The sequence below is a fragment of the Staurois parvus genome, unplaced genomic scaffold, assembly GCF_062004578.1.
Source record: "Staurois parvus isolate SC_StPar_1 unplaced genomic scaffold, SC_StPar_1.0 ptg000263l, whole genome shotgun sequence".
Taxonomy (NCBI): Eukaryota; Metazoa; Chordata; class Amphibia; order Anura; family Ranidae; genus Staurois; species Staurois parvus.
This window is the reverse complement of record NW_028318059.1, coordinates 3932147-3954182: the sequence shown is the minus strand read 5'-3', so window position 1 is coordinate 3954182 and position 22036 is coordinate 3932147. Positions and strand designations below refer to the sequence as shown.

Below are 22036 nucleotides of genomic sequence, written 5' to 3'. Positions count from 1 at the left end.
ATACCACTAACAATTGACCGTGGAATATTTAGTAGCAAGGAAATTTCACGGATGGACTTATTACACAGGTGGCAACCAATCACGGTACCACGTTTGAATACACTGAGCTCCTGAGAGTGACCCATTCTTTCACAAATGTTTATAGAACCAGTCTGCATGCCTAGGGGCTTTATTTTATATAACTGTGGCAATGGAGGTGTTTGGAACACCTGAATCCAATGATTTGGAGAGGTGTTCCAATACTTTTGGCAATATAGTATATATTTGAAATTTGAGCAGTCCTGATGCACCGATTGCCTATCTCATTTCTTGAGGCCCTAAAATGCTAAGACAGTACAAATACCCCCAAGTGACCCATTTTTGGAAAGTAGACAGTCCAAGGTATTTAATAAGAGGCATTGTGAGTTTTTTAAAATTGTAAGTTTGTTACAGGATTTTGGAAATTAAGAAATTCAATAATTTTTTTTATACAAAGTTGCTATTTTAACAAGTAATTTTTCAAAAACAGCATGATTATACTTGCACACCAAAAGATATTCTGGTGTCCCAAGTATAGGGATACCACACGTGTAGGATTTTTTTACAGCCTAGATGCAGAGAGGAGTCCAAAATCTAAAAAGCACCTTCAGGCATTCCAGGAACATAAATTGTAAATTTAATTTCCTGACTATCACATTTTGGAAGCTCTGGAGCACCAGGACAGTGGAAACACTCACAAAATGTCCCTATTTTGGAAAGCAAACACTCCAAGGTATTTTCTGAAAGTCGTAATGAGTCTATTTGAAGTAATTTTTTGCCACAAGTTTTTGGAAAATGTAGAAAAGAAAATGAAAATTTACTTCTTTTTTTTTTTACACAAAATTGTCAATTAATAGGATATTTCTAACAAACAGCATAGACATACGTACTTAGAAATACACCCCAAGATACATTCTTCTACTCCTACCGAGTATGGTGATACCACATGTGTAAGACTTTCACAGCCTAGCCATACAGAGGGGAGCAAAATCTAAGAAGCATCTTCAGAGGTTCTAATCTATGGGCATAAATTATACATCTAATTTGGTTACAATTTATCACATTTTTGGAAGTCTGATTTCAGAAAACATATAATGTTGGGGGTTTTGTGTCATCTTCAGGCCTTAAATAATTTTTTTAACATTTGCAAAAAACGTAACAACATCTCTGGCAGTGAAATGGATAAAGGATAAGCCTGATACTCCCTTTCCTGACGAGCACCCAGGTCTCTCTCCTCCCTGCTAGTCCCTGGGTGCGCTGCAGGAGAGCGGCAGGGAGGGGAGGAGGAGAAAAACAGCGCAATATTAAAAATATTAAACGTTTAAGTCACCATAAAGCCCCTTTTGTTTTTAAAAGCCCCAGACATCACTTAACGCAGATTTAAATATGGTTTTGGTTAAAATGTACAGTTGCAAGAAAAAGTATGTGAACCCCTTGGGATTACATGGAGTTTTGCATGAATTGGGCATAAAATGTGCTCTGAACGTCATCTGAGTCACAACAATAGAAGGACACAGTCTGCTGAACATAATACTACACAAACATTAGATGTTGCCATGGTTTAATTGCACATAACATGTAAACATTCATAGTGCAGGGAGGAAAAAGTATGTGAACCTTTGGACTTAATAACTGGTTGACCCTCCTTTGGCAGCAATAACCTCAACCAAACATTTCCTGTAGTTGCAGATCAGAACTGCACAACGATATGGAGTAATTTTGGACCACTCCTCTTCACAAAACTGTTTCAGTGTAGCAATATTCTTGGGATGTCTGGTGTGAATCGCTCTCTTAAGGTCATGCCACAGCATTTCAATCAAGCTGAGGTCAGGACTCTGACTGGGCCACTCCAGAAGGCGTATTCTGTGCTGTTGCAGACATTGTTTTGTTGAATTACTTGTATGCTTTGGGTCATTGTCCTGTTGCATCACCCATCCTTTGCGGAGTTTCAGTTGTCGGACAGATGGTCTTGATAAACTCTGGAATTCATTTTCCCATCAATGACAACAATCCCTCTAGGCCCTGAGGCAGCAAAGCAGCCCCAAACCATGATGCTCCCTCCGCCATGTTTTACAGTGGGGATGAGGTTTTGATGTTGGTGTGCTGTGCCTTTTTTTTCTCCACACATAGTGTTGTGTGTTCTTCCCAAACAACTCAATCTTGGTTTCATCTGTCCACAGTATATTTTGCCAGTAGTGCTGTGGAACATCCAGGTGCTCTTTTGCAAACTGCAAACGTGCTGCAATATTCTTTTTGGACAGCAATGGCTTCCTCCGTGGTGTCCTCCCATGTACTCCCTTCTTGTTTAATGTTTTCCTTATTGTAGATGTGTCAACAAAAATGTTAGCATGTGCCAGAGATTTCTGTAGGTCTTTAGCTGACACTCTGGGATTCTTCTTTACCTCATGCAGCATTCTGCGCTGTGCTCTTGCAGTCATTTTTACAGGACGACCATGCCTAGGGAGAGTAGCAACAGTGCTAAACTTTCTCCATTTGTAGACAGTCTGTCTTACCGTGGACACATGAACATCAAGACTTTTGGAGATACTTTTGTAACCCTTTCCAGCTTCATGCAAGTCAACAATTCTTGATTGTAGGTCTTCTGAGAGCTCTTTTCTGCGAGGCATGGTTCACATCAGACAGTGCTTCTTGAAACCAGTAAACCCAAAACAGGTGTGTGTTTTTTAAGGGCAGGACAGCTGTCAGCAACACATCCAATATCATCACACCGATTGGAGTCAAGGTTGGCTCACTCCTGGCTCCAATTAGCACTGGGAGAAGTCATTAAGCTAGGGCCTCACATACTTTTTCCTCCTTGCACTGTGAATGTTTACATGTTATGTGCAATTAAACCATGGCAACATCTAATGTTTGTGTAGTATTATGTTCAGCAGACTGTGTTCTTCTATTGTTGTGACTTAGATGACATTCAGAGCACATTTTATGCCCAATTCATGCAAAACTCCACGTAATCCCAAGGGGTTCACATACTTTTTCTTACAACTGTATTTTTTTTGTTATCAGGACAAGCAGATTGGGTCACTTATTTAGTCCCTGGGCAAGTAGTTTTTTAAAAAATTTCCACACCCTTGGATATTAAACTCTTAAGCTGGCCATACACATGTAGATTTATTCATATTTGCACGAGAAAAGTTGTACGAAAATTCTTTGAAAATTTGATGAATGGACGAGTGTCGTTCGAAAATTGTCTTTTCTGTAATTTCTGTATGATAACCACTTATACTACCTGAAAATTCATTTGATCAAGAAAAGTTTTCCTTCCTGCCCCTTCGAATTTTCCCATCACTACTGTTGAAATCGAACATCGATTTGACCCCACTAACGATTAGAAAATCAAACAAATATTCTTGAAATGAAAATACTCAAACTAAAATCTACACATGTATGGCCAGCTTAAGGAACACTTACTGTAGAATGTACAGTGTGTTTAAAATGTTCAGATTAAATCCACACAATCACAACACACAATACTGTAAAACACTTCTGTATTTAAACAGCCCTGGCTGTTTTATGAGGCCATCCAGGTTTTAACTTGTTTCTGTGGTAATGCCACTCCTTTATGCTTGAATTTGAAAATAAGCTATGCTAATAGTAACACATTACTAACACAGTTAAAGTAAAACACCAACCAAAAGATGTTCGGTTTGGTTCTGGATAGCTTTAGCTAGTGTTTACATCTAAATGTGAACTCTGGGTAGGTGAAAAACTACCCTGCAGTGGGGCTCAGTGCAAGGGGTAAATGCTTGCTTTTGCCCAGAATACCCAAACAAATAAGGATTTTTTACATCATTTTTGCATTAGCATTTAGCGGCGTTTTGCCATGTTTTTTCGCGGTTTTTTTTTGCCCAAAAAAATTAATTTTTTTGCACCAAAAAGTCCAAAAACACTGGTTTGCCGTGTTTTGCTGCTTGTTTACAGCTGAAAAACTCCTCTAGAAACCCACTAGTTCTGGGGGGTTTTTTCAGCCAAAAAATGCAGATTACAGTCTATGTGTGATGGACACATAGGATAAAATGCTGGGGAATTTACTGGATGTAGAAAAAAAATGCAAAAAGCCAAAAACAGCCACTGTAAAAACGTCCAGTGTGCATGAGGACTAAATTCCATAACTTGTACAATACAGGACACAGAAATTAATTAATGGACCATCAGATACATGCCGCTATCTTCAAGTGACTGGGACTGGCAAAATGCTTTGTTGGATCCGCCTCCTAGTGTCCCCTTATAACCCAGCCACTCCATGGGACTACAATTAGTTTAATTAGTTAGCAAACAATAAAGAGAACACAGAGAAGAGAGAAGAGGACTGTACTCCAAGATAAGGGATTTATAGGTATATCAAAATTCCTCTTATCTTTATCATACAGTAAGGCCTCTTCCACACCAGTGTGCAGAGAAATGAGTTTTTCTACAGTTCTACAAGGGAACAAAGAAAAGAAGTGTTCTCTATGTGCCCTGTTCACATCCCAACACTAGTATCATGTGCAGATTTGTTCTGCACAGGAATATGCAACGTGTATAAAAATCACTGAAAAATGCTTGAAAACTGATGTAAACTCATGTCTCTGCAAATGAAATCTGCAGGCCAGTTTGCATCAGTTGTTCTGCACATATGGTATGAACTAGGTCACAGGAGTCAGTTCATAGACCATGGGATATTCCCAAACAATAATGGAGAGATGAGCAACAACATATCTAAACAGCCCACAGGAAAAAACAGACCCAAACCCAAACAAACCTTTTACACCTCGCTAAAGCACCTCACTGCTGCAGCAAATTGACAGTGGTGACTCAACAGTCATCTACACCCTGTTCCAAATTATTATGCAAATTCTATTTAAATGTCAAAAAGATTAAATATTTTGTTTTTCAGTTTAACTCATGGATGGCATTGTGTCTCAGGGCTCTTTTGATCACTGAAAACAATCTCGGACACCTGTGATAATTAGATTGGCAGGTGAGCCCAATTTAGGAAAAACTACTAAAGGAGGGTGTTCCACATTACTAAGCAGAACGCCATTTTCAAGCAATATGGGGAAGAAAAAGGATCTCTTTGCTGCCGAAAAGAGTGAAATAGTTCAATGCCTTGGACGAGGTATGAAAACATTAGATATTTCACGAAAACTTAAGCGTGATCATCGCACTATTAAGAGAATTGTGGCTGATTCAGAGCACATACGGGTTTTGCAGATAAAGGCACATTGAGGAAGATTTCTGCCAGATCCATGCATCGGATCAAGAGAGCAGCTGCTAAAATACCATTACATAGGGCCCTCGATCCCCTCATGTTTTGCATTGTATTGGTATTGTTCTGTCACATGTTCTGTCCCCCTTTGTAATGTACAGCGCTGAGCAAACCATTGGCGCTTTATAAATACTGTATAATAATAATAATAATAATTACATAGCAGCAAACAGATATTTGAAGCTGCTGGTGCCTCTGGAGTCACACGGAGATCAAGGTGTAGAGTCCTCCAGAATCTTGCAACTGTGCATGAAACTTCTATTCGGCCACCACTAACCAATGCTCACAAGCAGAAACGGCTGCATTGGGCAGAAAAATACATGAAGACTAATTTTCAAACAGTCCTGTTCGCTGATGAGTGCCGTGCAACCCTGGATGGTCCAGATGGATGGAGTAGTGGATGGTTGGTGGACGTCCACCCTGTTCCAACAAGGCTGCGACGTCACCAAGACGGTGGTGGAGTCATGTTTTGGCCCAGAATCATGGGAACAGTGCTGGTCGGCCCTTTAGGGTCCCCGAAGATGTAAAGATGACCTCTGCAAAGTATGTGGAGTTTATGGCTGACCACTTTCTTCCCTGGTACAGAAGGAAGAACTATGCTTTCCATAATAAAATAATCTTCATGCATTACAATGCACCATCTCATGCTGCAAAGAATACCTCTGCATCAATGGCTGCTATGGGGATAAAAGGAGAGAGTCATGGTGTGGCCTCCATCCTCCCCTGACCTCAATCCTATTGAGAACCTTTGGAGCATCCTCAAGCAAAAGATCTATGAGGGTGGGAGGCAGTTTACATCCAAACAGCAGCTCTGGGAGGCTATTCTGACATCTTGCAAACAAATTCAAGCAGAAACTGTCCAAAAACACACAAGTTCAATGGATGCAAGACTTGTGAAGCTGCTATCAAATAAGGGGTCCTATGTTAAAATGTAACGTGACCTGTTAAAAAGTTAAAATGTTGTTAAAAGTTTGATTGAAATAGCTTTTGATTTCAGTAAATATGCTGCAAACACAACAAATGACAATTTTCAGTTCTTTACAACCTATAAAGTGTTTTGAAACTTACTGTGCGTAATAATTTGGAACAGTGCATTGTAAGTTTTTTATGTTTAAAAAAAATGCTGTTATCATTAGGAGGTTTGTTCAATAAAATTTGAATTGTAGTTTGAATAGTTGATAACATGAGAATTATGCTGTTATATACATCAATTATTTAGGTAAATGAGAAAAATATCATTTGCATAATAATTTGGAACAGAGTGTAGTAACCAATGGTTTGGGAGAAACTGGAAAAGAATTCAGGCTTTGGCTCAGCTCAAAAGAGTATATATGCTAGGTGCTGTACAGACTGCAGAACCGGACCTTAACAATACAGTGGGCTCCTTCAGGTAAGGAGGGGCTTGTTCCCAGAGGGCAAAAGCCCCATAAAAGAGGGCAAAATGGCCACGCAGGCGAGGGGAAACACAGGGAGGAAACCACAGGTGAACTTTCCAAGTAGAAGAAGGAAGAATCCAAAGTAAAAGTACTGATGGTGGTGGGAACTAAAGGAAGATTAGTTCTTATAAGGATCCCAATAAAGAGAACCCTTTTATTTAGTAAGATAGGGCTCGTCTTGGCCACAAGGTCCTGCAGGAGTCCCAACAGTTGATTATAACAGCCCTCTTCAGTAGAAAATTCAACAGGAGGTACAAGGTCTCAGGAGATGAGGAGAGGATGTACAGGGTCAATCAGGGCCTGCAGGGTCCTAATTGAAATGCTGTAAGCAGGAACAGACTTTTTCTATAACATGGATCCATTATAGACAAGAATGAAGAAGGGTGTTAGAAAGGACCTTGGCATCTGGACAATAAGGGTCAGGGAAAAAAAATTCCTAGAAGGATGTAGACACAGCTTTAACCACGGGAGTTCTATTATCCCGGGAGGACATCATATGGCTTCCTCTCACTTGCTCACAAGCCTTGGGGGGGTGCAGTGGCACAATCTGTCACCCGTTTTATCCACCAGATACAGCGGAAGACAGATCATTGTACCAGGCTGGCCCTGGTACCATGTGACCTCTGTGGACAATCACAGCGTTCATCAGTTATACACAATGACTTTCATTCATAGCAATTTGTTGTGTACTGTTATGATCTGTGATTGGTCATCATTTCAGGCCAATCACAGCAGACCTGTATCATGTGATAGTTGTGGCCAATCACAGCTCTCACAATAGTACACAATAGCACACAAATGGATGCCATTCATTAGAATGGCTGCTTATAACAGTGATCATCATAGTGAAAACAAAATCCTGATCACCTCCCCACAGCAGTACAGTGTTACTATGGTGAATTACACTGCTTCAAAAACAAAGCGCTGACAGCCTTGCTGGGTATCAGCAGCCTCTTCCTCCCACAGACAGCGTGTGAGGAAAATGTTGCCAATAACAGACAAGTATGTTTACATGTGATCAGCTTTGATTGGACACAGCTGATCACATGATAAAGGGCTGCTGTGATTGGCCCTTTACCACAATCTGTGATCAGCTGTGTCCAAAAGGACACATCGGTCACAGAGTGCGCCCGACATGTGCCCCAGTCATGCGAGGGGCGTTCTGGGTGGACGTCTATATATGTCCTCAAAGAACAAGAGAATAGTGCTGTACCCATCTTTCAGTGATAGCGTGGTATAAAAGTGGTTAAGGTGTCCACGGACACCAATATTGGGATTAACACCAATTTTAGGGGTTATTATTAAGTCCATTGACACTAGTGCTGGGGGTTATTATTGCATCCACTGACACCAAAGTTGGGTGTTATTATTGTGTCTACTGACACAAATGTTGTGGGGTTATCATCCATTAACACTAGTGCTGGGGGTTATTATTGGGTCCATTGACACCAATGCTGGGTGTTATTAATGTGTCTACTGACACCAATGTTGGAACCCATTCTTGCGTTCACTGACTCCAAGGCTAGGGGTTATTATTACATCCACTGACACCACAGTGCGGGGTTATTTATCCGTACACTGGCACCAATGTAGGGGGTTATTAATGTTACCACTGGCACCAATATTGGGGGATATTATTGCATCCATTGACACCAATGCTGAGGGTTATTACATCCACTGACAACAAAGCTGGTGGTATTATTCTGTACACTGACACCAATGTTGGGGGTTATTACTGCGTCCATTGACACCAATGCCGGGGGTTATTATTGTATCCATGGGCACCAGTGCCGGGTGTTATTAATGCTTCTACTGACATCAATGTTGGGGGTTATTCCTGTGTTCACTGACTCCAGTGCTGAGGGTTATTATTGTATCCACTGACACCAGTGCAGGGGGTTAATCTTGCATCCACTGACACTGATGTTGGGGTTTATTAATGCATATCCAGCGCCCACTGACTCCAACACTTGGAGTTATTATTGTGTCCACTAACACCAATGTTATTATTACTGACAATGACACCAATGTTGGTAGTTATTGTTGAAAGGAGTGAACAGCGCTCTCAAAATAATAAGTTCAATATTGTTTCTCTATAACCGAAGATCAAATGTCATACATCCATCAACTTCTTCCTGTAAATCCAATCTTCCTATACGGTGAGTTCCAAAAAAAAAAGAAATATAATATAGTGTAGTATGCTCAAGACACCATGCTTCATATCCTGTCCAATGTGCTCACATTTATAATAAATAACCATATGTACAGCGCTGAGCAAACCTTTTGGCGCTATATAAATACTGTAGAATAATATGTGTATTGTATGTGAAAACCTCCTGCGCTCCTACCTAAATACTAAATACCTAAAATGAGTGCAGCTGCCAACATCCAATCATATACCCATTGATCTAATGAACAAATATTGGAAAAAATTATGTAGCGCTAACACCAAAAAAAACTCATAAAGTATAAATGCACATGAAACATATAATATTATAAATATATCCAAACTGCATAAATAAGTGACACAAGCAAAGTGACAGATATATACTGTATAGTGACTGATACTACAACGTACAGCCTGTGGGCTGTATATCCTAAACATAAACCATGATCTCACAAGGATCAGGAATAAGTGAAAAAAAAGGATGTGATCAAGAAACAGGTGAGTAAACTCCAGTAATCACACTACTGAATAAGTGAAATGATCCCAATAGGATCTATAAATGATATAAGTGTGCAAAAATAGTCCAAGTGTGACTATTGCATAATAGTGCCCAAACAATGACCCTAATAGGGTCTAGGTGATGGTAAAATAAAAAAGTCCAAATGGGACCAATATTTCCAAATAAGGACAATCAGAAAAACGCATGTGTACACATACAAATGAAAAAAAAAAAACAAATAAGCAAAAAATGCAAAACCAGTGTTCAACAATACCAAACAAAAAAAAAACATGCATGATGGTGCTTATAAACTATCACAAACGTGAATATCATAAATATTCAGGAACAACGCATGTTCCTTTAATACAGATAAAAAATATAGTCCAGAATGGTGTTTAAAACACCTATTTCTTCCAAATATAACAAACACCAGTGAAAGTGGGTAATGACACATATCCACAGATAGCTGTATTATGCGCTCAGCTCCATGCCTTGACACGCTAGGGGTCAAAACGCTTTTGGATCACTACACTGGATCCTGCATGCAAGAGACTCAGCAACAGCAGCAACGACTACAGCGGTGGCAGGCAAGTACATACAGAATAATGCAGGCCAAAAATGGGGAGAAAACTGGCTGATTTTTCTTTAAAAAAACGAAAAATCGGTCGTTCAAGCGGCCGACGTTACCAGATTTTCATCCCGTCTACAGCCGGCAAAAAGTGTTCCTGCAGAGAGCTCCGCTATTTCTTTGACATTTATAGCAGTTGCAACAATGTATCTATTTGAATCCATTTCAGATACAGATGTTTTTATTCGGAAACAAATAGATACATTGTTGCAACTGCTATGTCAAGGAACTGTCAAAGAAATAGCGGAGCTCTCTGCAGGGACACTTTTTGTCAGACTGGAATTATTCTTCTTCTTCATCCTCTTCTTCTTCTTCATCCTCTTCTTCTTCATCCTCTTCTTCATCTTCTTCATCCTTTTCTTCATATTCTTCATCCTCTTCTTCATTTTCCTCTTATTCTTCATCCTCTTCATCCTCTTCTTCTTCATCATCTTCTTCTTCATCCTCTTCTTCTTCTTCATCCTCTTCTCCTTCATCCTCTTCTTCTTCATCATCTCCTTCATCCTCTTCTTCATCTTCCTCTTCTTCATCCTCTTCTTCATCCTCTTCTTCTTCATCCTCTTCTTCTTCATCCTCTTCTTCTTCTTCATCCTCTTCTTCATCCTCTTCTTCTTCTTCATCCTCTTCTTCTTCCTCTTCTTCTTCTTCATCCTCTTCTTCTTCTTCATCCTCTTCTTCTTCTTCCTCTTCTTCATCCTCTTCTTCTTTTTATTCTTCTTTTTGTCTTCCTCTTGCAGGTCAGTGCTCATGCGCAGATTTTTTTATCAGTAAAAAAATCGGCCGATCTTTTTCCAACTTTACCGATAAAAAAAATCTGCCAATATACCGAAAAACGTCTGAAAACTTAGCCCACTAACGATCCGAAAATCGGCTGATTTTATTTTCGGCCGAAAAATCGGCCGATTTTCGACCCATCTATGGCCTGCATAAGAGTCCACCCTGCCATTCCTCCCAATTTCAAACAGCTACAGCGGCGGGAAGAGAGGATTCCACTCAGGCTGCTAAGTGGTGTGGCCGCGGTCTGGACAGGACTGTCACCCAGTCCGTTTGCGGACAGTGGTCCACCATTTAGTGATGCCTGCACTATACTATTATAAAATGTATATAGTATAAAGTGAATGAATAATCCTGGATATCTGTACATTCAGTTTAGATGGATATACAACAGTACCTGCATAGATCCACATAAACGGTGTTCGGGAGGAACACTATATGTGGATTTATGCAAGTAATGGTGTATACCTGGCACAACAACTCATGTCTATGGATGGTAGTATGCAAAACCTGGTTTCCTTGCTGCAGTATAAAACAGAAGTTTATGCACTTGAAACAACGATAGCCGTTTTAGCTGATTTAAGCATATCTAGTTAAAGTCTTTTTTTTTTTTTGCTTACAAAAATGGTATTTAATGGCAAACTCTGCATGTCTCTTTCACCATTTTTTCCATGTCTGCCAGCAATATTTTTTCTTAATTGTACACTGAGCCACACTCACAAACCTCAGCATGCCATGGGGCCCGGTCAAAGTAACTCCTGTGCGCATGTACCACTTCTGAGACCTGACAGAGCACCGCAGCAAGAAAAAAAAAACACTTATAAAATAACAAATATTTAATTGTGGTAGAGTGAGCGGGCCGGATCCAGTTACACCCACATTTTCTTTCAGGGTGAAAGTCCACTTTAAGTCTAGGGGCAGAGGAACAAAATGTAATATTTACCTTATTCCATCAAATTAGTAGCATTTCCCGACACTGCTCAACCAATGCCCAGTAGCCTCTTCTCTAATGCACTCCGTTTACTGGTCACACTCTGGAGTCATCACATGCAATGAACAACCTATAGTCTTGCACTGTAAGTGAGGACTGCAAGGGCCCCCACACAATTCAGAATATCAGAGTGAAGTGCACCAGTGGCTATGGGAGCAAGGAATGACAAAAATATTACAGCCACGCTCTGTGAAATCTCTGGTTTACATATAGCTTACTCTGTAGGTCTTTGACCACTGGGGGTCGTACTTATCATTGTCTTCCTAATGGAATGGTATCAAGGCACCTTCACCTTGTTTTTTCTGTTTTCATTGTTTATGATGTATATGGGGTCTATTTGTATGTGGTGTGTATGACTCAGTTTTCTGCTACTTTTCATTGCTGGCCTTTTGAGTCTGTTTACTGCTTTCTATGTAAACCATCCTTTTAATTAAAAAAAAAATATTGTGAAAGAAAAATATTACATCCTTTTGTTCTACACCCTAAACTTAAAGCAGAACTCCAGGGAAAAAAAAATCCCACGCAGTGGGGCTGTGCCCACTCACCCGATCCTTCAATCTTCCGAAAAACAGCACTCCCCCACATCTAGCCTTGGACTGTTCATGCCGTCCTCACATCCAGAGCGGGTCTGTGGGAGTGATAATGTCAGGAACAGTACACCACACATGACTGCTAGACCACCAGGGAGGGAGCCGCAGGGACTGATCTTGCTCTGGGAGGATTGGTGGACTAGGTGAGTATATCTAAAAATCTCAAACAATGCAGTCGCGCGCTGGAACAATTATGGCGCAAAACCAGATACGCTCGAGCGTTCTCCCTCTACAAATCCGCCTTCCTCACCTACACCTCCTTCCTCCATGCCCCCAAAAAAGCCTACTTCGTAACCCTCATCAACACCCTCTCCTCCAGTCCTCGCCGGCTCTTCTCCACTTTCAACTCCCTACTCTCCCCCCCCCACCTCCACCCAGTACCTCACTCACCGCCCACAAGATTGCCAATCACTTCCAAAACAAGATTGACGCAATCCGTAAGGACATTGCCAATACTCAATTTATCTCCCCACCTAGCCTCCCTCCTGCCATTACCCCATCAACTCTCCCCTCCTCTGACCTCGCAACCGCCCTGCTCCCCACCACACCTAACATCCCACACACTATATCCTCCCCAACACTCCGCTCCTTCAGCCCTGCTACCACTGAGGAGGTCACTAAGGTCTTCTCAGAAGCCCGCCTCACCACTTGCCCCCTTGACCCTGTCCCCACACAACTCCTCCTTTCACCCTCCTTCTCCATCCTATGCTCCCTCACCCACATCTTCAATCTCTCCCTCTCTACTGGCGTATTCCCCTCCCCCTAAAGCACACGCACATCACCCCCATACTCAAAAAACCCTCCCTGGACTCCACCGACCAGAACAACCTTAGACCCATCCCCCTGCTGTAATTCACATCCAAGCTCCTTGAGCGCTTAGTCTACAACCGCCTAAGCTCCCACCTCACTGACAACAACCTCCTTGATCCACTACAGTCTGGCTTCCATCCCCTACACTCCACCGAAACCGCCCTGCTCAAAATCACTAATGACCTGCTAACCGCCAAAGCTAACGGCCACTACTCAGTCCTCCTACTCCTCGACCTTTCCACAGCCTTCGACACAGTTGACCACCCCCTCCTCTTTAATAAACTACACTCCCTTGGCATCAAAGACTCCGCTCTCTCCTGGCTTTCCTCCTATCAATCCCAGCGTTACCTATAACACTACCACCTCCTCCTCTCTTCCCCTCTCTGTCGGGGTCCCCCAAGGCTTTGTCCTCGGGCCCCTTCTTTTCTCCATCTACACCTCCTCCCTCGGGAAACTGATACACTCCGACGGCTTCAACTATCACCTCTACGCCGACGACACGCAAATTTACCTCTCCACCCCTCACCTCACCCCTTCAGTCTCCGCCCGTATCACCCACCTCCTGAACGACATATCAGACTGGATGTCGCTCCATTTCCTCAAATTGAACATTTCCAAAACCGAGCTCCTAGTTTCCCCCCCCCCCGCGCCCCCCCGTCCTCTCTATCACGACCAACAACGCCACCATCAATCCCACCCCGCAAGCCAAAGTCCTAGGTGTCACCATGGACTCAAACCTATCCTTCCAACCTCATGTCCAATGGCTGGCAACTTCATGCAGGCTCCACCTCCGCAACATCTCCAAGATACGTACGTTCCTAACCCCAGACACTACTAAACAACTCGTTCACTCCCTTATTATCTCCTGACTCGACTACTTGCCACTCCCTTCTCACCGGCCTACCCTAACACAGGCTATCCCCGCTTCAGTCTATCCTGAACTCAGCGGCCAGACTCACCCACCTTGCCAACCGCTCCACTTCTGCCAGCTCCCTCTGCCATTCCCTCCACTGGCTTCCGCATTAAATTCAAACTACTAACACTGATATACAAAGCCATTCATACCGCTGCCCCAAACTACCTCACCGACCTGATACCCAAATACCACCCAACCCGCACTCTTCGCTACTCACAAGACCTCCTACTCTCTAGCTCCCTGGTCTCCCCCTCCCAAGCCCGACTGCAGGACTTCTCCAGGTCTTCCCCCATCCTCTGGAATTCTCTACCCCAATCCATCAGACTGTCACCTACCCTCCTCACCTTCAGGTGCACCCTGAAAACCCATCTCTTCAGGGAAGCCTACCCCACCCTCACCTAACAGTCGATCTCCTCTACTCCTCCTACCACTCCATCCCCCACAGCCACTTCCTCCTGTACCTCAGCCCCCTCCCTCCTAGATTGTAAGCTCGAAAGAGCAGGGCCCTCAAACCCCTCGTGTATTGTTTTGTTACTGTATTGTCCCATGTACTGTACCCCACTACAATGTACAGCGCTGAGCAAACCTTTTGGCGCTATATAAATACTGTATAATAATAATATTAATCTCGGCTCTCTAATTCCCTAGACAAAAATGAGCAGTTAACCCATGCAGTGCGTGCATAGCCCCACTACATGGAGAAAAAAATTTGCCCGGAGTTTTGCTTTAACCACCATTTTACTCTTGCAAAGGGGTGGGTTTGTGATTCCTGCAGTAATGATAGCAAAACTTAATAGCAAAAATGCAATATACTGCAGCTTACAGTCCTAAAGACAGTTTATTCTTGACCACTTGCCTAGCGGGCACTTTTACCCCTTTCCTGGCCTGGTCAGGCCAATTTTCAGCTTTCAGTGCTCTTGCACTTTGAATGACAATTGCGCGGTCATGCAACATTGTACCCATATGACATTTTTATAATTTTTTTCACACAGATAGAGCTTTCTTTTGGTGGTATTTAATCGCCACTGGGGTTTTTATTTTTTGCATAATAAACAAAAAATTGATGAAGAAAAAACACTTATTTGCAAAAATTTATAATTGAAACTAAGAAAAACATTTTTTTACAAAATTTGTGGTATGTTTTTGCTTTTATCGTAAAAAAAAACAACAAAAAACAGTGGTGATTACATACCACCAAAAGAAAGCTCTATATGTCTACAAAGAATGATAGAATTTTAGTTGGGGTACAGTGTTGCATGACTCAGTAATTGTCATCCAAAGTGTCAAATTCAGGTACCCATTCCCCCCCGCTCCCCAAAGGTGCCAATCCTTAATGGGGAGCGGGGGGCCAATCTTTAAAGCGGAACTTCCCCTTTTGGGTGGAACTCCGCTTTAAGAGGTAAAAGAGTAAGCGGTTAAAGAGTATCCATGGTCAAAATAAGAAAAAAAAATAAAAATAAAAAAATAATATTAAATATATGTTTTATTTCTGTGCTGCGGACTTGTTCACACTAGATGCTTTTGGCCTCTTGCACACAGTACTGATATTTGACCAACACCGTTTCTGGACGTAATTTCAGAGGTTTTGCGCATATGTACATTCACAAGTATAATACACTCATATACAAATTCCATTAATATTTATATTCATATGTGCATATTTGAGAGTACCAGTGCAAAAGACTGACAGGGAATGCAGATTTTTCTTTTTTTTTTCCACTCAAAAGGCTGTACTGAGATGTACTGAGCTTTTTAAAGCTGCAGTGTGCAAGAGGCCTTTGGGGTGCATCTTTTAATTGCATGCTGAAAGTGGTTCTAAACAATTTTTTTTTATTTAAAATGATAAACACCTCATGCTTACCTGCTCTGTGCAATGGTTTTGCACAGAGGACCCCTGAACCTCCTGTTCTCTGGTTCCCCACTGCCCCTCTGGCCCACCACCTTGCCGAGTGAAAGCTGCTTGCTCCTGGGGGAACTTGTGTGAGCTCGCTCCTGAGCCAGCTCCGTGGGACCTGTGCTCAGTCCTGCACCTCCTCATGGGCTGTGATCGACAGTGGCTCCCACAGCTATGTCTCAGCCAACGAGGAGAGAGATGCCCGGTAGCGGCAAGGCTCTTTTGCACATCATTGGATTTCGATCGGGCTCAGCTAAGTATTAGGGGAGCTGCACACAGAAGGTTTTTTTTTCTCTTCATGCATAAGGGCATCCTTTTTAATCACTTGAACTCATGCACAATAAAATCAATGTGTCCAATCACCCTAACTCTTACCACTACATTCAGTTTCAGTGCTTTTAAAAAATGTACAACAGCATGCATTCTTTTTGCAGTGGAACAAGCATGTACACGTGTAAAGGCACTAGAACATACATAAATGTGAGGGGAATCCCTAGCACTCTAATTTTTCAAGTGAAAAAAAAAACCCAAAAAACACTGAAATGCATTAAAAAGAAATTTAAACGTGCATGTGGACACTGAATGCAGGGATTGTGATGTGAACTATCCCTAAATTTCAATGATTTCTAGCCTATTCCTATTACTCTAAATGATTTTAATTTACTTCTTTGAATTCTGTGACATGTATTCACTATGTTCTCTGAGTAGGCACTGCTGTGTCACACATTTCACAGAGCCTGCCTTCCCACCTACAGAGGTGCAGAGAGGAGCAGTTTCAGGAGACAGAATCAGTACAGGAATCACTGCTTGCAGGTAGCAAGATACAATGGAATACATACATGGTGGATTTGCCACCAAGTACTAAGTCATGTTTTGTGAAGGGGATCAAATACTTATTTCCCTCATGAACATGCAAATCAGTGCATAATTTGTTAGCATGCATTTCTTTTGAATTTTTTGTTGCTATTCTGTCTCTCAGTGTTTCAATACACCTACCATTCGATTTTTAGACTGATAATTTCTTTGTGAGTGGGCAGACATTTAAAATCAGCAGGGGATCAAATGCTTTTTTCCTTAACTGTATATAAACAATACAGTTCTCTCCCCTGTCAGCTCCTGCACACTGCTTTGCATGGTTCTGCATAACACAGCCTTGCAAAGCAGTGTGCTTACAGTGGAAAGCACTAACATAGCACACAGTAAAACAGCACAGTTAACCTTTTGTTCACCCCACATGTTAACCCCTTCCTGCCCAGTGCCATCAGTACAGTGTCAGCACTTTTTATTAGCACTGATCACTGTATTGGTGTCACTGGGAATGTCAGTGACACTAAGTCAGTTCCCCCCAGTGTCAGAATGCCCGCCACAGTCACGCTAATCGCCGCCATTACTAGTAAAAATTAAAAGTGAAAAAAAAAAAAATCCCAGCATATATACCACTATTTGTAGACGCTATCATTTTCACGTAAACCAATTTATTTACACATATTGGGATTTTTTTTAGCAAAGACATGTCGCAGAATACATTTTGGCCTAAGTTTATGACAAAAGTTTTACTGGACATGTTTAATTACAAAAGGTCAAAAATATTGTTGTTTTAATCAAAGTTGTATTTCCTTTTTATAGCGCAAAAATAAAAACCGCAGAGGCGATCAAACATCACCAAATGAATTGGTGTCACTGGGGATGTCAGTGACACTAAATCAGTTCCCCCCAGTGTCAGAATGCCTGCTGCAGTCCTGCTATAAGTTGCTGATTGGTGCCATTACTAGTAAAAATATAAAATAGAATAAAAAATCACAGTACATATACCGCCGATTGTAAACGCTACAACTTTCACATAAACCAATTCATTTATACGTATTGGGATTTTTTTTAGCAAAGACATGTCACAGAATACATTTTGGCCTAAATTTAAGACGTAATTTTATTTCTTCATTTGTATTACTTGACATGTTTAATAGCAAAAAGTCAAAACTGTTTTTTTTCTCAAAATGGTCAGTCTTTTTTTTTTTTATAGCGCAAAAAAAAAAACGCACAGGCAATCAAACACCACTGAAAGAAAGCTCTATTCGTGGGGTGAAAGTAAGGAAGTAAATTTAATTTGGGTGCAGCATTGCATGACCGCACAATTGTCAGTCCAAGTAACGCAGCACCGTAACGCAAAAAAAAATGGCCTGGTCAGGAAGGGGGGTAAATCCTCTGGAGGGCAAGTGGTTAAAGCTAAACTTACATTTCTGCTGTTTATCTGGACTTCAGTGCTTTTCATCTCAAACGATTCCTCCTCTTCTTCTTTCTCCCCATACTCTCTGCCCAGGAGGGTAAACCCATGCCTGCAGCAAACCCACCACCAGAAACCCTGTAAAGGCATTCAGAAGGGACTCCAACCCTTTCTTTCCTTTGGGGAAGGGGGGTGTTACATCTGAAGATCCTGAAGCCCAACTGAAAATCAAATAGGGAGAATATGTATAAATTGGGATCTAGTCCGGCACGTTGCAGGTGAGTAATGATAAAGTGAGCTTGAAGATCAGCAAAAGAGAATGACAATTCGGATCACTGTGCTGTCAGTAGGTCACGGAATGGAAATCTCAGAACTGACTTCTAAATGAGATAAATCCTAAAGGTCTGCTCATCCAGCCAGTGATGTCATAAACCAACGTAGATTGTAGAGGGGGCTTAAAGTTCAGGTCAGATCTTCTAGCCGTTCTATGCCAGCGGATCTGGGTCCTCTTGCTGGGGCCACATCTGCAAGCAGAGCAGAACAGCTGGCATCCAAGCCAATGAACAACCCAAGTCAGATGCAATGCTGCTGTGCCCAATCACTGTGCTCGTCCAATGTGGATCCACAAATACCTGTGCTGATATTAGACTGCGCGCTCACCGATCACCAGCAATTCTCCTTTATTCTGCTAATTCCACATCCGGTGACTACAGCAACAAAAATCCAAAGATTGGCAAACCACATCAAATTCAGCGTTTTATAGCAGGGATAGAAAGTGATCCAAACAAAAAAAAAAAAGTATGTGCCGATCAGCCTGCAACTACTTCCTGATGCAGAAGGAGAGAATGCTAAAAAGTAGGAGAATAAAAGACGGGGGAGGAGCGATGCAGCAATGGGAAGGAGATCGTCCTCCTCTACAATACAGGGAGCTGCCTGACACTCACTGCTATGTGAAGGGGGATGGGATCGAGAACTGACCATTGACAAGCAGGCAACCGGAGCCGGCAGCCAATAGAACTCTAGGGGTGTGTTAGTCGCCTGCGCTAACCCTTGTCTGGGTGTACAGCTTGTTGCATCATGTGTTCCTTGGCAGAGAGCTGCGAGGACGAAGGGAGGGAGGGAGGGGTTAAACAGCTGCAATGCTGCTGTCCCCGGACTTAACCCCCTCTAGGCCACTTGGCAGCAGCTGGAATCCTGTGGGAGGATCACAGTTAGGCCTCAAGCACACAGGAAGCTTTTTTTTTTCTCCTCCCAGGACACCTTTGCTCCAGGAAAAAGCAGTGTAAGAAAACCCATGCCTAAAGCGGCATCAAGCATTTGGGCATTCATTCATTCCATTAGACAGAATGTTAAGCACTTGCCCCCCAGAGGATTTACCCCCCCCCCCTTCCTGACCAGGCCATTTTTTGCGTTACGGTGCTGAGTTACGTTAACTGACAATTGCGCAGTCATGCGACGCTGCATCCGAATTAAATTTACGTCCTTTTTTTCACACGAATAGAGCTTTCATTTGGTGATGTTTGATCGCCTCTGCGGTTTTTATTTTTGCGCTATAAAAAGGAAATACAACTTTGATTAAAACAACAATATTTTTGACCTTTTGTAATTAAACATGTCCAGTAAAACTTTTGTCATAAACTTAGGCCAAAATGTATTCTGCGACATGTCTTTGCTAAAAAAAATCCCAATATGTGTAAATAAATTGGTTTACGTGAAAATGATAGCGTCTACAAATAGTGGTATATATGCTGGGATTTTTTTTTTTTTCACTTTTAATTTTTACTAGTAATGGCGGCGATTAGCGTGACTGTGGCGGGCATTCTGACACTGGGGGGAACTGACTTTGTGTCACTGACATTCCCAGTGACACCAATACAGTGATCAGTGCTAATAAAAAGCACTGACACTGTACTAATGGCACTGAGCAGGAAGGGGTTAACATGTGGACGGGGCAGACTGACCATTTGGAAACTCTGGCACTGCCCAAGGGCCCGGGGTCAGTAGGGGGCCCCATGAGATGCCCCTGGTACCCTTTTCATAGGCTTTTTTGAGTTTGGGCAAGGACACAGGGGCCCCATGATCCCCTATTGCCCGGGGGCCCCATGAGTTGTCACCCTGCATGTGGGGTGATTGAAGGGTTAACTGTGTGCTCTTTTACTGTGTGCTGTGTTAGTGCTTTACTGTAAGCACACTGCTTTGTATGGCTGTGCTATGCAGAGCCATGCAGTGTGCAGGAGCTGACAGAGGAGAGAACTGTATTGTTTACATGAGTATTCACCGGCTGGGACCCGGTGACTGACAGCCAAGGCCGCGAATAGGGCATGTGCCCCCTACCTGGTAATGCAAAGTCATGTATATATACATGATTTTGCTCTCCCGTGACGACCTGTAGCAGTATTACTGCTATAGGGTGGATGGGAAGCGGTTAATTTATTCTGTCGACTGGAATAAACAAATTCTCAAGCACTAAACGTTGCTAGTGTCTAGGCACGTCTAGCGGTTCTTGTGCCAAAGCACTCTTCTCCTGAAAGCACAAGTGATTTTTTTTCTGACTCTAAACCAGGCATCACTGAATGGAGGAGCGTGGCCCGTGACCTAGCAACCAACCAGCTCCTGCCCTGCATTCAGAACCAGTGTACCTCCCGCCCTCCAGTCTGTGTAAGGTAGGGCAGTTGGTGGGAGGGGGGGGCTAAGGATACTAGTGTGAAGGGGGGCTGATGTGAACAGGAAGGACTGTAGTGTGGGGAGACCAAGGACAATAATCTGTGGGGGGGAGGGCTGAGGACTGTAACGTGGGGGGATCTGAGGACTGTATTGGGGGGTTGCTGATGACTGTAATGTGGCGGGGACTGAGGAATAAACGTAGGGAACTGAGGACAGTAATGTGGGAGAGCGACTGGTATGGAAGACTCAGGACTGTAATATGGGGGGCTGCAGACATTAAAGTGGGGGGCTAAAAACAGTAATAGGGGAAGGGCTGAGGACTGATGTGTGGGGGGGAGTGAAGACTGTGATGTAGGGGGCTGAGGACATTAAAGTTTAAAGTGTGTGTGTAGGGGGGGGGTTGCTGACTGTGATTTGGGTAGTTAGGAACTTTAGGTGATCTAGGATGGCTCATTGGTAATGAAAACAATCTAAATTGTTAAAATCTTCATTTATTTAAAACATAAAAATAAACAATAAAAAATAAACAACAAAATGAAAAAAAAAACATCAAAGAATAAAAATACAAGATTCATTGTACATCATAAAGCAGGAAAACATTCTTTTCACATATTTGTGTCCAATTGTCGCATGTTACATGGTCATATTACATAGTCAACGTGTTTCACAGTCACAGGCTGCTTCTTCAGGACTCTGTATTATATGACATATTTCTTTTAAAGCCTTATTGTAACTCTAAAATTCAGGAAAAAAGAAGAGCAATATAATAAACACATAGGCAATCATATATACCATGTATCATATAAAATATCCTAACCATCAGGATGCAGAGGCAAAGAACAAACTAGAGGGGAGAATGGGGAGGAAAATAGAGGAAAAAAAAATCAAACACTCCACATAAATACACCAGTAGGATCGTCATATCCTTGCCACCTGAGGGGAGGCCATAAAGGAACAGACAACTCCAAAACAAATATATAAAGACTTAATGCATAATATCTAAATCCATGTGCTTCAAAGAACTTATTCCACTAAATATCCATAAAGTTATTGTGACAAAATTCACCTAGGGAGATGAAAAGACAGCAGATGTCCCTGAAGTGTGTTTCAAAGTAATCCTTAAGCACTTTCCAAATTTAGCAGTCAAGTTAACAGAGTCCTA

The 22036-nt window shown here is 42.2% G+C and overlaps 1 protein-coding gene across 1 annotated transcript in view; it reads right to left on the bottom strand.

Moving 5' to 3' along the window:
- Nucleotides 1-19150, bottom strand: part of PLEKHH3 (pleckstrin homology, MyTH4 and FERM domain containing H3) — a 361278-nt gene extending 342128 nt beyond the window's left edge. Inside the window, exon 1 of the mRNA XM_089681295.1 lies at nt 18223-19150. Within this exon, the coding sequence (XP_089537421.1) occupies nt 18223-18360 (138 nt within the window). The 5' untranslated portion in view covers nt 18361-19150. The remainder of the gene's footprint in view (nt 1-18222) is intronic.
- Nucleotides 19151-22036: the final 2886 nt, after the last annotated feature.